The sequence below is a fragment of the Eschrichtius robustus genome, chromosome 16, assembly GCF_028021215.1.
Source record: "Eschrichtius robustus isolate mEscRob2 chromosome 16, mEscRob2.pri, whole genome shotgun sequence".
Lineage (NCBI taxonomy): Eukaryota > Metazoa > Chordata > Mammalia > Artiodactyla > Eschrichtiidae > Eschrichtius > Eschrichtius robustus.
The window spans coordinates 57,832,980-57,849,607 of record NC_090839.1 but is presented as its reverse complement, the minus strand read 5'-3'; the positions used below and the strand labels follow the sequence as shown (position 1 = coordinate 57,849,607).

At 43.7% G+C, this 16,628-nt stretch overlaps 1 protein-coding gene across 7 annotated transcripts in view; it reads right to left on the bottom strand.

The window, feature by feature from the left end:
* Window positions 1–16,628, bottom strand: part of RBFOX1 (RNA binding fox-1 homolog 1) — a 1,862,366-nt gene continuing 1,845,738 nt past the window's right edge. For 6 of the 7 annotated variants that reach the window (XM_068565272.1, XM_068565268.1, XM_068565267.1 and 3 more), the window contains 2 exons: window positions 1,797–1,872; window positions 107–254 (listed from right to left, as the gene is read on the bottom strand). In XM_068565272.1, the coding sequence (XP_068421373.1) occupies window positions 132–254; window positions 1,797–1,872 (199 nt within the window). In that variant the 3' untranslated portion in view covers window positions 107–131. Of the gene's footprint in view, window positions 255–1,796; window positions 1,873–16,628 lie in introns of all 7 variants that reach the window. The other variant, XM_068565270.1, reaches the window with a different exon arrangement.

Here is a 16,628-nt window from a genome sequence, read left to right as displayed (position 1 = left end):
GTACTTTTTTTCCTCTTTTTATTTTATTTTTTTTAGATGCTAAAATGATGCACTACTGCATGTATTGCAATACCCAGGCCTCGGAAAGCTTCCTTTCTCCCCACATTGGAAGGTTTTTATGGTTTTGTCATTTAGTATGGAGCAAAACGGTTGTATCCCCCTCGGTATATACTAGCCTGCAATGAAGAAAGAACGAGACCCACATCATCAGCATGGCTCCTAGTCTTGGCATCAGTCAAGGGTGCAAAAGCATTCTGAAACAAAGCAATTTAAGGGGTGTGTTTTTTACATTTTCCTTTTGTAACACATGGATCATCAAAAAAGACTAATGTGAAAAATAGACACTCAGAAACAACCAAGATGGAGGCACCCCCTACCCATCCCAGGTCACTCTTAGAGAACTGGAGATAGATAGGGCCAATCCTGACCTCCCCCAATAGCTCCTTATAACGAAAAATCCCTGTAAAACCAAATTCCGTCGGCCAGCCCTGTGAGCTGAAAGGACTCGGGTACAAATGGACCACTGAAGGACTGGGGCTGTCTCATTTTGTTGGCTTGTTTGATTCATTAGTGATGCTATGTTCCGTCGGGAAAAGCTCTATCTACACTCGAGAAGTCGAATGCAGATGACTTACTGAATGTAGTCATTCAACGCTCCTTTCCAACACATTCCCCAACTGGACTGGGTGTTGAAGGGAGCTGTTGAATGCAAAATCGGGAGGAAAATGTAAATCAGCTTCTTACTTGACTTGGCTGAACCATCTGTATGGAAGGTGCTCTTGAGAGGGGAGTTGTGCAGATGAATTAACTTGATGTCACTGAACTTGTGCAAAATAATAGGTTTCCAAAGCATGGCGGAATTTCTACGACCAAGCTCCAGGCAATTGTCTGGCCATGGCTTTAAGATGGCTTGGAGGTGGCACTGAACTATTTCCTTTTGCGAAAAGTTTTGGCGATTCAAATGAATGCCTATGGGGATTTATTTCTAGGAGAAGGACTGATATTCTCGATCCCAAGCAGAAAACTGCATGCCAAAAGCTTTGTAATGATTGCATACGCTCTCACGTGATGGGCACGTCTTACTGTACGTTTTAGTGCATAGAAGTTTGAACAAGTACAGGCAAATTCACCCCCCCCTCACCTCCCAGTGTTGCCCTCCCCCCCCGCCCCTCCCAAAACAAAAACCCAGACACCCCCCAAAAAAACAAAAGACAACCCCCAAACTGATTCCTTCTAATTCCTTATGTACTAGGCACACACACAAAGTGTGCCCTTCTCTCTATTTTCTTTCCTGGGCGACTATGACTTTAAACATAAATTGTAATAGGGGAGGAGAGGCAGTCAGATTCTCAGCTGCCTGACAGCAGAGGCCTGGAAGTGTGCAGCTTAGCTCCTCTGAAGTCTGTGCTGGGGCTGGAACCTTGGGGCTATGTGAATGAGCAGCAAGGGAGGGAGAAAAAAAAAGAAAAAAAAAAGTTCTGCATTGACACTGCATTCTGTTAGTGATGGATTTAATTATCAAAATGACTAATTATTCCATTAAGGTAAGTGCTCGGCTAGGTGAGACTTGCAAAATGAGAAATATAATAACTTACATGCACTACATTGCCAAGAAATTAAGACATTTATCAAGTTTACCGGGAGGATTAATGTGGCATTTTAGCTGCTGTTAGCAGGAGACAAATTCAATTAAGGGAAAGTGAGAGGACGTCAACCGTCAACCCATCCTAAGGTCCCAGCTGTGGGGAGGGATGGGAGGCAGGAAGAAGTGAGGAAGAGGAGGAATTGGTACTCACCATGGCACCAACGCCGTAGGTGGGGGCTGGAGCAAGTGTGTGGTGGTAGGGGTCGGTAGCATAAACTCGTCCGTAACTGAAAGGAAGACAGAGGTGAAGATTAATCCATAATACGCAATTATGAAGTAATAATAACAACCATAAAACACAAAATACCAAGACAGTGTGGAGGGGCCCTATTCATCTTGAGAAATAAGAAACATATTCCAATCAGCCCTGTAACATGAGAAAAGTCCATCTTATACAACACATTCCTTTGTCCATTTAACACTGCTGGTGATAAAGGGGTGTGTGTGTGTGTTTCCTCTCTCTCGCACACCCCTTGCTACACTGCTCTCTCAGGTAGGTACCTCGAAGACGGAGGGAGGCAGAGGAAACAATTTGAAAGAGTGGTTTTAAGAAAGCCAGTAACCACAAAGGACAAGCTATAATCAAGAGAAATTGTCCTCTTCTCCTAATGGAGCTGTCACCAATCAAGCGAGACAGGGTGGATCAAAAAGAGTGAAGCGACTCATTCTGTACACTTAGGGCCCAACATCTTAGAATGGGAAAGAACAAATGGATTCAAATAGATGCATCCTTGAAGGATCTGTGGGACCACCGCCCCACCACTCAAGAATTACAGCCTGATTTGATTTTGGTTCTCTCACCCCAGAACTTCTATCTCATCATCTATAGCCAGGTTCTGGCAAGGGACATGTTTCAGACAATGTATTTCTTGATGCCATTTCCTTATCTGAGTTTTTTATTTTCCTCTCTCTCTCTCCCTACCATCCTCCTCCCTCCACTTCCCTGACTCCCAGCACAGGTTTTAGAATAAAAATGTAGAAGGGATGGAAGCCTAATGCATTGGATAGCTACAAAGTGTCTGGAACTGAACAGTGCAACAAATCAGAAATTAGGGTTCAGAGAAGTTGAGTCACTTGCTCAAGGTCACAGAGCTAGACAGAGTCAGAGCTGATCCTTGACTCTCTCAGGGCAACTATCACACCTTTTCCATGGTTCCAGGTACCCTTCCTTGAATGGCCTGCCAGAAATCTTCTTGGAGAGAGTTTGAACATTGCTGTTTTGGTAATGATCAAAGCTGAGATGCAGGCTAGGTTAGGTGAGGGTCCCTGGAAGCAGAACCCGAAATGGAGATTTTTCCGTACCTGGTTTGTTGAGGGGTGCTTTCAAGAGGAGAGAGTGGCAAGCAGGTCAGAGAAAGGGAAAACAGAGAAGCAAGGACGTATGTGGTCTGAGCCGGCGTTTAGCTTCTACCTGATTCTGACAGTTGCACCTCAGAGCTGATCCCATCTGGAGGCAAGTGGGTTGGTTTGTTAATGTTCATGTACGTTAAGCATTAGCTGTGGGCTTCCCAGAAGGGCAGAGAATAACTTCCTAGTTGAAGGGACTCTTTGGCAGAGGGGAAGGCTCTGCAGAAAGAGGCAACTGGGTGCCATTAGCGACCAACATTCACAGCGGCTGGGGGAGGGGTACACCAGCCACTAAACGGGGTAGATGTGGATTATCAACAGCTGTCGAGTCTTGAACTTTCCTTTAAAGAATGAAGGAACAAGGCAGGAAGAAATCGTTTGTCTGTGCTATCAACCTTGGAGTCTAATTTGCATGGACTTTATTCTTTTCCTTCCCTATCTTTCCCCCACCTGTCTTCCAATCTTCTTCCTCATAGTTGATGGATAAGAACGTACTGGATGGATCTCACACCATGGAGCCTGGGAAGGTGGGAAGAAGCTGGGGGAAGAACCTTCTAACTCTCAGGCTCTGAGCTAGACTCCAGATGGAAAAAAAAAATATGATTATACCGAGTTTTCATTGGACATGTCTTACTCCCAAGCCCTCCTTTTGCTTGTTTCAAAGGTCCCTGAGCTCAGATAATCTACATGAGTCTTTGTCCTGATCCTCAGAAGTAGTGACATGAATAGATGTTTCTTTTCTGAGATGACTCTCTCAGCGAAACTAACAAATAGTCAACCCCCTCTTGCTTTTCATTCCTCGGGACACCCTTCCTGCCTTTGACTCATCGAAAATGGCCTTTCATCAAAGATTCTCCCTGTCTCTGGGAGAAAAAGAAAACAGATGCACGTCCAAGGCAGGGTGTGTTAAAACAAGAATAATAATGACATTTTTGAAGAAAATCTTTTATTCGTGGAGGTCACTCATGAAACCCGGGCCTCTCTACCCATTATTAGAAGTAGATACTAATAGGGGGAAAAGAACATGATGGACAACTTTGGTGTTGATTTTCATTTCATGAGAAAATAAAGTCTGTCATGGGTCTGGAGGAAAAAACTGTTAACAGGATTATTTTTCATGTACTTTCATCTGGCAAAGCTGGTTGTAGGAAGAGGCCGTAAACAGCAAAGGCAAACTAAAAATGCTCGGACGTTTACTAAGTGAAGCCACAGCACGGCGTTCCTTCAAAACAAGTGTGAAAATGCAAACTCAGAGCCATGATGATTAGTTTTGTAATGTGGGGACTGGTTTTACTGTGGCAAAACGTCTTCTTTTGGGGAGACAACAGATTGGCAGTCTGAATGTATTCCGTGAAAACGCAGCCCCACTTCTCCTCTCGCATACTTTAACGGTCAATTCTTATCTATCTATAACCCTGGGCCAAGTTTCAACCCCTGTGGAAAACCCAAGGTAACAGTTTGGCAGTGTTCCCTTCCCAGGCAGAAGAAAACATACAGCAGCACCGAGCTAGTCCTTGTAAATGAGGGAGCTCTTTTTTCTCCTCAGGGTGACCTCTACCTTCAGAATCCGATGGTTTTATTATGATTAATAAATTTCATTTCCACAGAGGAAAAGGGACCATGTCAGCTCAAACTGAAAGCAAGGAGGCTTCTTTTCAAATGCTAATTTCTAAACACGCCCTTGTGTGACACTACCCTTTAGACACAAGGTTATTAGGGAAGATGTGGACTTGAGCTCTCCTCTTCCAGCAGGTATGCCAGGCACGTCAGCGACCTCCTATCCTCAGAGCTGGCTCAGCACAGCCCAAAGGAAGAGTGGCAATTCCCAGGGACCTCAACGGGAAAGATGGGTAATGTCGTAAGACCGCCATGTTATGACTAACCCGCGCCTGTGGTCACCCTCCACACCACCCATCCCTGGCCAAAGGGGACAATAGTGCACTCGGGTCATGATGCTCTCTGCGGCCTCACATCCCATCCGTCAGGAATTACAGATGAAATCTGCAACATGCCCACTTCACTCCACTCACGCTACCATCATCCTGACATAAGCCACGGGTATTTCATCAGAACCAAATCAAAAACAGGCTTGAATCTTGTCTCCTTGGTCCTACTCTTGCTTCTTCAATCCACCAGCCATTTATATCTAAATCTATCTGTCTATCTATCTATCTGTCTGTCCCTCTCTATCTATCTATCATCTACCTATCCATCCATCCGTCTATCTATCTGTCATCTATATCTATCTATCTTTCCATCTATCTAATATAAATCTATATAAATCTAATCATATCTAATTCCCTGGCTTAAAATCCTTCAATGGCTGTCCATCGATCCTAGAATGAAATCCAAACGTTCATGAGCTGCCCCTGCCCCGCTCTCAATCCTGTCTTGCTCCCCTCTACCCCTCGCTCACTGTGCTTCAGACACTCTGGCCTCATCAATAGTCCTGGGACGCGTGCAAATTCACTCTCTCCTTAGGACCTTGGCCCGTGCTCATCTTCCATCTGAACTGCGTCCTTTCTTCCTTTATGTCTCAGCTCAAATGTCAGCTCCCCAACGCTGCCTGCCTCCCTGATCGCTCTTTCTGAAACACGCTTTCCAACCCCATCCCCATCCTTCACGTGATGGAGAAAATCTCCATTCATTTTGTTTCCTTACTTCTCTACCTGATGACGTACCTGTCCCCCCTCTGGAATGCCAGCCCCTTGGGGGCTGGGGCTGAGTCTATTTTGTTCCCCCTTTTCTCCCCAGTGTCTAGCACAGCATTGGCCATGGGGCAGGTGAACAAGGGACCAAGCCAATGCCACGTGTTGAGTGGAGGCAGAAAGAGGGAGAAGTAAAGAGAGGAGAGAGGCCCCGGAAGCCCCCTGTATCCATCATAATGATTCTGTCAGTGGCAAAGATTCCTGCAGCTATGCTTTCTGAAGATTCTAGGGCAGCTGCTCCCAGAGACAGTCAAAACCCTTCAAGACGCTCACTCGGAAGAAAAGTTTCTTGAGACTCAAAATACACAGTGTGTCATTTCACATCACCCCTGAGAGTTCACAAAACAGAGGCCAAGTTGCCATAAACTTCATCAAAGGGAAAGAACAAACAAACAAAGGAATAAAAGAGAACTGCTTTGCTGGCTAGTTCACCGCAGCTTGCGGCCATCATGAACACTCATGTTTTTTTGACCTTAGAGACAAGTTAAAACCAGGAGGCCAGCCTGCCCTGCGGAGGACAAAGGCTTGGGGCCAGAAGATCCAGGTTCAAGTTCTGCCTTTGCACTGGCCTTGCTCAATGACGCAGGGAAATCTCTCTGAGCCTCATTTTCCTGGTTTGTAAAATGGTTTTGTTCTGTCCGAGCTCTGCCTAATTCACAGATAAAGTGCATGAAAGGAAACCAGATACATTTTAAAGCCATCTACAGATAGTGGAGATTATGATACAAGGGTTCTTATACAGAATTTCACAAGCTAACCTTTCACTCCTGCTCAGACTTTTGGTCTGCAGAGGCAACCGAAAGATCCTATTCTAATAGGATCACGTGTAGCTCTAGCAATCAACTCACAGATGCTTTTGGAGTCAAGATCTACCTCACTTATGAGTTACAGATGTAGTTGCAATTGCTATATTTGAACTTGAGGTTATGCTGGAGTCAAATGAATAAGTAAGCTGCCTGTTGAATGGGAAACATGAGCCCGTGTTTGTTAAAGTGCTTTGTCAACTCTACTGAGAAATGTAAATACTACTTATTATTAACATCTAAATACGGCTGCAACTAGCTGGACGTGAAAGAAATATGATGGGGCCATGTTGGTACCCTACCCCAGGGCTTTAACAATCTAGTGATTTTCTTATAGGGACATCGGAAGAACACTGTAATTAACTTCACTCCATAGAGTTCACTCTATATATTTTAATTCAGAGTCTTATGCTCCTGGGACCTTTTATTCTTACTTTAGCATCACCTCCCCATGCCGCCTGTCCCACAGACAGCTGGAGGGAATCCCTGTGAGGCAGAAAGATGAATAAAATCGGCTTAGTCCTCAGATGAGGTCCCCAGTGTGGCGTAGGTCTCCTAGACAGCCTCAGTGCAGCACGAAGGTGCAAAGGTTCGAGTCCCCACCGCAAGGAGAAATGCTACAGAGTACGCATTCAAAACAGGATACCTCACTAGAGATCAGAATGCACGCCCCCAGTCTCTGCAATGCCACTGGGGCTACAGTGCCCTCCTAATAATATCTAAGACAGAGTCTGGAAGGTGTTTGGGAATTTCATCCATTCAAGTCACACGCCCCCCACACAGTGTACAAACAGGGTCCTACACCATGGCCCTATGGGTCTCACAGTCTGCTATTTGGAGAGTGATGGTTTAGCTAGGAAGTGCTCCCCTTTCCTCTCCTGTGGTCACGACTGCAGCTGCTCATTTACTCTTAGTGAAGGCACTCACTAAGGAATATTCCTCTAGCACTACAGTAGCTTTCTCTGAGTCTAATCTAGGCAACGGCTTATATAACTGTAGACCACAGGGGGTGACCAGGCTTTAGTCGAAAAGCTTCCCAAGATATATTAGTCGGAGGGATGGAAACAGTCCCATAACTCAAAACCTCTAATAAAGACAGGGTAGAAATGGAAGAAATTCTCCAAGATGAACCACAGCGAGTTATCCCAACCCGACTCTGACATTTCTGAATTCTGCTGCTCACTTCCTTAGCTTGGATTTGAAATGATTATCTTCGTAAATCACTTTTTTCAGTCTCATGATTCTTTTCCTCAGAAGTAGGAGGGAAAGCCTCTTCTGGGCTCTTTGGCTTCTAGATGGGAAGCCACAGAGTTTGCTGTTGTACACGGATGCCTGTCCCGCATCTGAACTGTGTGGATATAAGTAGGCATATACATCCAAAAGCTGTAGAAGCTATGAGAAGCAGATCATATCCATGACAAATCAGATGGCACCATCCTTGCTATGCCTTCTCAATACAATTCGCAACCTCTTCCTTTTATGAATGCAAACAGCACAGGTTTGAGGTAAGAACCCCGATTCTGGATTCATTGGAGCAGAGTACCAGCCTCTGTCTGGGAGTCGAGAAGACACAATAAGTCCTGCTTTTGGTTACACAGTTCCTCCACTCCAGAATGTCTCCTCCAACAAAAGACCCATGGCCACACTGTCTTTAATGCCAAGGCCAAGGCCACCCTCCTTTTAGAAAGTCTGTTTCACCTTCTATGTGTCCCGACTACAGCTCTACCAAAATCTCCCATCATGCTGTGAAATCAACATGACACCCCAGCTGCGGTTTAATCCCTGGGGGACCACAATGAACATTCTGTGTTTGTATCCCCCGTGAGAGCTTCAGTACGCTTGCAGAGAAGCAAGGCTGCACAGCAGCTAAGAGTTCCTCAGGGTCAGAATTCCTAGAATCAAATTCTGCTGGTGCACTTCCCCTGCTGTAACCTCAGAATGTTTCTCTCCTCTCTGGGCCAGTTCCTCCGTCCACGAATGGAGATAATGATGGTGCAGACTGGCTGCGTAAGGCAGTAGTGAGGCTGAAATGAGGGTTGAGGGTCACCGGTTAGTCAGAACCCAAACGAGCATCAGTTATTGATGTTGTTAAGATTATTGAGAGGACTGCAGCTGCTGCCCTCTCTCTATTCCATGTGCGGTCCCTCCAGGAAAGCCCCTGGGATACATGTGTCAGAACTACCCCCGAACTAAGTGGTCCTTCTGAAGCCCTGTGTACCAGCACCCTCCATGTCCCATGTAAGCAGATCAAAGATTTTAAGACGTTAACTAACAGGATGAGAAGGAGATAGATTCTGGGCCCTGTACCCCAGGGATGTCCTTCTAGAGCACGCCCACACACACACACACAAACACACACACACACAGAGTCAGAGGCAAAATTAAAACATAAAGTCAAGACACACTACCAATGTCCAGGTTACCTGTCACAATATTTTAATTCCAGGTGGTCTCTAAGAGACCAGTTCTTGGGGCACACACACTCTTTCAATATTCATTTGAGCGAAATGAATGAAAACACGGCTCTCGAACGCTTCTCTCCATAGAAATATAACAAGAGCCACAAATGCGAGCCACAGAGGACATTGTAAGTTTCATAGTAGCCACATTTTAAGAAAAAAGTAAAAAGAAAACAGGTGCCATTAATTTTTTATATTTTAATTTGACCCCACAGATTAAAAACTGTATCATTTCAACGTGTCATCAACATAAAGATGATGAGCGAAATTCCTTACATCGTGTTCGTACTAGGTTTTTGAAATCTAGTGTGTATCTGGACCAGCCACATTCCAAGGGCTCCACGGCCACATGGTAATCGGCCACCATGTTGCAGAGCAGGACTCCAGAGAAACCTATTGAATGTTCTCCACACCCCTGACAGACAGAAGTTCCTGACTGATCAGCTCAATGTTTCCTAGAGTGTGAGCTGCGGCCTCCTCTATTAGAAGGGCCTGGGGGGAACTCGTAAGAAAGCAGATTGTCAGGCTCCCTCTCCAGACCTAGGAATCAGAATCTCTGGGGCAGGCAGAGGGGAGGATGGAGTGGATTCTGCATTTGGTTTTGTTTTTTTTTTTCAGTTTTAATATTTTTTATTGACGTATAGTTGACTTACAATGTTGTATTAATTTCTGCTGTACAGCTGTACAGTATATATATTTATACATTCTTTTTTTATATTCTTTCCCATTATGGTTTATCATAGGATACTGAATATTGTTCTCTGTGCTACACAGTAGGACCTTGTTGTTTATGCATTTGTAATAAATTCTGCAGGTGGTCGTCACCCACTCTGACATGTGATAACCACTATTCTATATTCTTTTAAAATTCTGCCCTGATTAGCCCTCCCTTACTCAGGCTAATTCAGAGCTCTCTGGATATCTTTAATGTTCATAAGTAAACTGATAAAGACATTTCATTTTTAGAAGGTATAATTATTGCATGTAACAAGCTTTGAACTATGCCTAGTACACAGTAAGCGCTCAATAAATGCTACGATTATTTTTACTAAGTTCCATTGCCTATATGGTCCCTTATCACTCTGTGCTTCCCCTATTAGAACACACATCACATTTTATTGGAAACAGACCAATTAACTACCAATCGATTTTGCTGCATGACAACTTTGCTGAATAATCAAATCACCTAAATGGAAGGGAGACCATTAGATGAAATTTGCTGAAGGATCAATTAGAGGAATGGCCAATTTGGAAATTTCTTCTAAATATTATCTGAAGTCTTAGTACGACCGCATGGGTGTGCAAGTGTGTGCGTGTGCAGGTTGGGGGGGGATAAGGAGATGGAGGGGGCTGGTGACACCCCCCACTGTGCCCCTGAACTTGCCAAACAATGCCTCTAGTAAAAGCGTATAGCAACCCATCTCACGGCGACTGGTTTCAACAGCATTTGCAGATGCGTTTTTATGGCCCAGGCTTCTGTGTCCAGTACTCATAAGTGACTGGGAGTCTGGCCGCAGGCTGGCTTCCCATCGCCACGATGGTACCCGCCACGGTGGAGGGGCGAGGCTGGCTGCTGGACGGAGACCCAGCCTCACCTGCACCCCAGAGACACACAAACGCGCACACGCTCCCTTGGGCCAGGGGCAGCTGGCAGCCAGAACAACGAAGTCAAAGCGTCTGGTAGTTTTCAGGGCATGGGTTATCTGTTGATTTTTCGCCACTGATTTTCAGCAAAGGAGGGAATTCTGGAGAATAGCACTAGAACACCCTTGGCTCGTGTGACCCTCTGTCTCCCTGGATATGCAGAATTCTCCCTTCACCACTCTGTTCTGCCCCCAGACCCAGGCCCAGCACACACGAGCTGCATGAAGGAGACGGGCCAAGTCAAACAAACTTCTAGTGGAACAACTGTTTAGAGAATCGTTTAGTTCCCTTGGGGTCCCTCCAGAGTTTTAACAACGATGCCCACTTCCCAACTCACAAATACTGGTTTTCTAGGAGCAAAGATAGCACAGCCGAAGAATGCAGGAGAATTCCATCTGGAGGCGAAGGTCAGTGTTCCAAGGTCAAGAGGAAAGGAGTAATTGGGGGCAGTGTGGTCTCAGGGAAAAAGCAGTGGGACCAGATAGACTCCTGTGTGACCATGGCCAAGTTACCAAACCTCTCTGGGCCTGAGCGTTTTGTTCTTTTTTTAATTTGCAAAGCAAGGATGAGAGTAACCTCTACCTCACTGAGCTACTGTAATAAATTATATATGCATGTATATATACATACATACATACATATATACATACATGCATGTGTATATATGTATAGACTGTATATAATTTATCATACTTGTAAGTACACAGAATTTGCTCAGTAAATGACAGCAAGTTATGACTACGCCCTGGGGAATTCAGGAAAGCCCATATGAGGATCAGTTACGGCAGGGATGAAAGGCTTGCTTTCCCTGCTAACAAAAAGCCTTAGCTCTCCAGGGAAATGACCGATACACCCTGGGAGCAAGAGGGACGGTGTGGGCATTTAACACAAACTGGTCCTTGCGAGTTTCTAATCTGCCAGCATATCCTGTTTGTTCTCTTGTCAAAATACAGCCAAGGAACCACTTCTCAGCTCTTCTACAGCCATTGTCCTAACCCAGGCCATTGTAACACCTCCCTGGGCTGCCCCAAGGCACTCCCTTTCTTCTGCTCTTGCCATATTGAAATCCACAAAGCAGTCCAACTCATCATTAAAAAAAGTAAGTCAAACCACAGCCGACCCTCCAATGCCTTCCTATCACACTTAAAATCTCAAATGGTTTCTGTAGCCTCCAAGTTCTAATTTGTTTGGACCCCTGGCTATCTTCCTGGTATTATCTCTAAAATCCTCCCTTTTACTCACATGCTCTGGGTACACTGTGCCTGAACACCTTAAGCATGCCTGAACACCTTAAGCACACCTCAACCACAGGGCATTTGCACTTGCTGCTGCTTCAGCCTGAAATGCTTTCAATTCCACAATTACTCACCTGGTTCACACCCTGGCTTGATTCATGTCCCGGCTCAAGTGTCACCCTCTCAGAGAGGCCACCTCTGATCAATGAATATAAAAGTAGCATCGCAACTTACTTTCTAACCCCACCCTTGCTTTCTGATTCATTATAGCTATTGTATAACTTTACATGCAAGTATATTATATGCTCATGTATGTTTGGGGTCTGGTCTGCCCTAGGATGGAGGCTTTTTGAAGGAAGGGCTTCTCTTAACTTATTTAATGCTATGTCCCAAAAGCCTAGAATAGTTGCTGATGCACGGTGACGACCTAAAACATATGAATTAACTGAAATGAATTTCCAGCTGTTCTATCAAAATAAGTCATGTGCTTTTCAACCTCCATTCTTGTACAAGACCCACATTCTACTCCAACCACAATCCCTAGCCAGTCCTGGAAAAGCTCCAGTGAATCACAGCAGCAGGGAGACCTCGGGTCGAAGAGAAGGGAAAATCATCTTGCCCTTTTCACCATCTCCTGCAGAATCCAACTCATCAAAGTTTCTTGATGTTACAGAATGAGAAGCCTTTGGTGTGTTCAAGGTGAATAAGACAGCCACATAAACACATGTCTTTCAGGAACGAAAATCAGAACGAAACAACCGATATTGCAGTTGGAGCCGCTGACAACGAAAACACATTCCCTCGTAAATACAGTCTCATAAACCACACATGCTAGTGAGACATGTTTCTTCTATGTGACTAGCAAAGCAGAATCGACGTGTTGGCATCTACAAAAGACCCAAGTAAAAATAATCACTTCTCCTTTGGGAACTGAAAGAAAAATTCTTCAGGGCTTCTGTTGCTCCTATTCGATGATTTGCATCTCACCACCTCTGCCCCAAGCCACAGACAAAACTGTCCGGCCATCTCTGCCCTCATAGACAGCTGTATAAGAATAACGCTTCTTTATAAGAATTTCAGGTATCAAATCCATCAAGCCCTCCAAACAGACTTTAAGCATCTTGTTGATCTCTTTTTCTCATTTCAATAGAGATAAGTTGCCTTTCTGGGTCAAATACTGAAATCCAGGAGACACCAGGGTTCAATTAGACCCACCCTAAGGAGTGCTGTGTATATGGAGGGGAGAGCTCCAGACAGCTGGGCTGTTTAGGGTGTGGGTGCCCTGGGTTTTTTCCAGCATGTGGGAAATAAGAAAGACTTCATTGAAACCGTGAGTCACGACCTTTGTTGACTGCGCTGTTCTGACTTTTCATTTTCATTCTATGAGGAGGGTGGTCTGGCTGGGAGATAATTCACATTTGATTGATATGGGTGTCTCCTTTTTCATGCTTGATTCGAAATTCAGAGTTCAAACTGAACCTTATGAAGCATACAACATATTATTAATATGGCCATCAAAGCAACAGGGATATCTCTCTCAATTTGAAATTTGATCAATAGCAATTCATTAAGAATTTACGGAGCAGCCATCCTAAATTAGACAAGGTAGGTGAAAACACTCTCTCGACTCAGGCAAACTTTCATTGTCTGCAGCCTCTTTTCAAAGTACTGTGTGTGGACCACTTGCTTATTACAAGGCAGGGTTTGTTAAGTCACGGGGCAAAATCAATATCTACCTCTTAGGTGGTAACTTCGCAATGTTTGATCTATGATGTCAAAATAGAACCTAAGACACACTGGAACATGCATACAGATTAACAGGGAAGACAGAGGCTCTGGACGACCAGAATAGCCACAAAGGACGTTCATTAACATTTTCAACCAACCTTCTTCCCCACTCTGATTTCCGCTTTAGTTGCACGCTTCATTCTCTATAGGTTCTGCAAACGTTGAATGACGCCCTACCACCCCCAGCAACGCAACCCCCCATCTTCTACTGTTAGGCATTAGTGAATGCACCACCTCTCACAAGAAGAAACAGAGATATGTGAGGCTAAAGGCTGGAGGGAAAAGAGCCAGGTTTTCAAGAAAGGAGTAAGCTGGCGCTTTAAAATATGAGCATGCATACCTCAGGCACTCCCAGGGCAAGACTGCAACCCATTAAAAATATTGAGTCCGACCATCAGTGAAACAGAACAGAGAGGGCTGGGGATGTGTTCCTAGTTCTCCATGCTTCCCTGATCTCTCTCTTTTTCTCCCAAGATTGTAAGCAGGGGGTGAAGTGTTAGCAAACACGCCTTTGTTCACCGTGCGCCATTGATAACATGTGCTTGGTTACAGATGAATGTCTATGTGTCAGGCTCCGTTTAATGTATGTTTTTGAAGGTCATGGCACACTCAATGACATGAGAATGAGCTGTCATATCCTCCCTTGTTGACTAAAGCAACACATTGGTAAGATCTCCTAGTCATTGTTTTGGTCAGAGTTTAGGCTTCAAAGCAAAAAAAAAAAAAAAAAAGTGTTGTTAGTTAAGGCACTCACCTATCTTGACATTTAATCAAGTAATTCCATGCTAATGGAAGTCCAAACATAACTGTTCTGAACCACATCAAAGCAAAAAGACAGGCGTTATTTTGATGGACACATCATGCAACTGTGCAATTTCCATTGGCCAATGCCCTGATTTCAAAAACAGAAGACTCTGTCTCTCTCATGTCCTGCTACTTGTAGTATGTTTTAAAAGAAAGAACTGGAGGATCTTTAATGGAATAAAGATCCCCGTCTTATAAGACAGAGATAATTATATTCCCCAACGCCTCCAGCTTTACAGATTCGGTCTTTGAGGGCCTATAATATATACCAGTCATTCCATAAAGATCCCAAATAATCACATAGAAATCTGTGTGAACCCAGACATAATACGTCCAGAAACATAGAAGTCCCAGGTCTGTGTCCCTAAATCTCCCCTGTTTAGTATTTTACCATAAGATTATACCATAAGATTTTATTGCGGCTTCATTCAATATAGTGTTACTTTTCTGGATCATGTATTATTAAAACCAAGTTAGCAAAATGCCTACTGTCTTTTTAGACAGCAGAGCCGAAAAGCTCCAGCTATACTCCAAAGATATGACTTTCTTTCTTTTTCCTTTTTTTAAAACTAAACTTTCTAGCGTGACCGACTGCAGCATGTGAAGGAAAAAAAAAAAAAAAAAGGATACTGAGACTTGGATGGATGCATCAAGAAGTAGCAATGTTTGTTACCTGCAGAGGTGTTACAAGAAATTTCATCTGCTGCAACGAAGACGAACTGATTTCTGGAAGAGAAGATAAAATTCACAATACTGCTCGCTCAGGGGGAAATGCTCTCTCTGCCAATTGGTTCGATGTATTCAGATGAGGGGGAGGGAAGGGTGCTGCGTTTGGATGTTGCAAGGAAATGTGCTGCTCTCTCTTGGACCTAGAGAGTTTAGGAAGATCATGAAACAGGCATGCGGGGAACCCTTCAACAAAATCATGATGATGTCAGAACATGGACCACGTATAAGCTGCTGCACTGAAATATTAATTATGTGTTACTAAAATGTCATCATGCCAGGGTATGTTTCTAAGGCTAGGGCATTTCAAACTGAGCTTCTATGGATTTCTAATGCTCAAAGGAGACTACAATAAAAAAAAAAAAAAAAGAAACAAAATTAGACTATCTATTAGAAAAAGAGTATACTGCAACTAGCTAGGAAAATCATAAAATTCCAAGCTCTATTATTATAGTATAATATCCAAAAAAGTTTTTTAAAGGAAAGAAAAAGCAATGCTGTCATGTCTGAAGAGTATGTTAAATGGTGCCATGTTATGGATAATAATTTCCTCACCACATGAGGCTTGCTACGGAAAGAAGGTAAGAGAACCCATCAACTGAAATAAACCCTGTCTTGCCAAATTATTTTTAACGATGCGGTATTAAAAAGAAAATAGAAATGGAAAATGCTGTTTCACTTTGATTTAGTAAATCCAGAAGGATGATAAAACTCTCTTAAGATGTTTCCAACTGTGCCATTTCCACAATGCAAGGTGTTCTAATTCAGAGGTACTGTCTGTTTCTCTAGAAATAAGAACGTCTGTGTCAGGCAGATTACAAAAAATGTCCCAATGAGATTGGCTAGGCTCTTAAATGCCTCAGAAGCAGGAGTATTGAGGCTTCTAATTCTCACTTGTTAGATTTTACTGTGCATAGGAATCATCTGGAACCCAGATAAATGCATTTTTGCGTTTTGATCGGTCTTGTTCCAACGTTTCAAAAAGTATCTAGTGACTGAGCAACCCTTAAAACATCTTAAGAAAGTTTTACTATTGTAAAAGGTACACCCTGGAATACAAATAGAGCTACCATTTGAAAATTCACTCGAATTTAACATTCAGCTGAAGACTCTCATCATTGCCACACCAATGAAATCTAAACAAAATTATGCATGGTCTGAGGATAGCATTTTTTATGTTTCTCACCCACATAACAAAAGTCATAACTAAGTCCATTTATCACCTCTCTTAAAACAATAAAAGTTAGTGTTGTTGGATGTTGGCTATCTTTTTGCTCTTTTACAAACCTTTTGGGCCCCATCGTTATCTGGCATCAACTTTTCAAGGTTTGAGGAGAAGTAAAATTAGTATCCCTGGAAAGGAAGACGCTTGGGTGGAGTATGTGTTTTGACCTGCTCACCTAGGACTGACTCTAAGACACAGCTCCAATTACATGTATGACATTGTCCGGTGGACCAAACAAGTACTT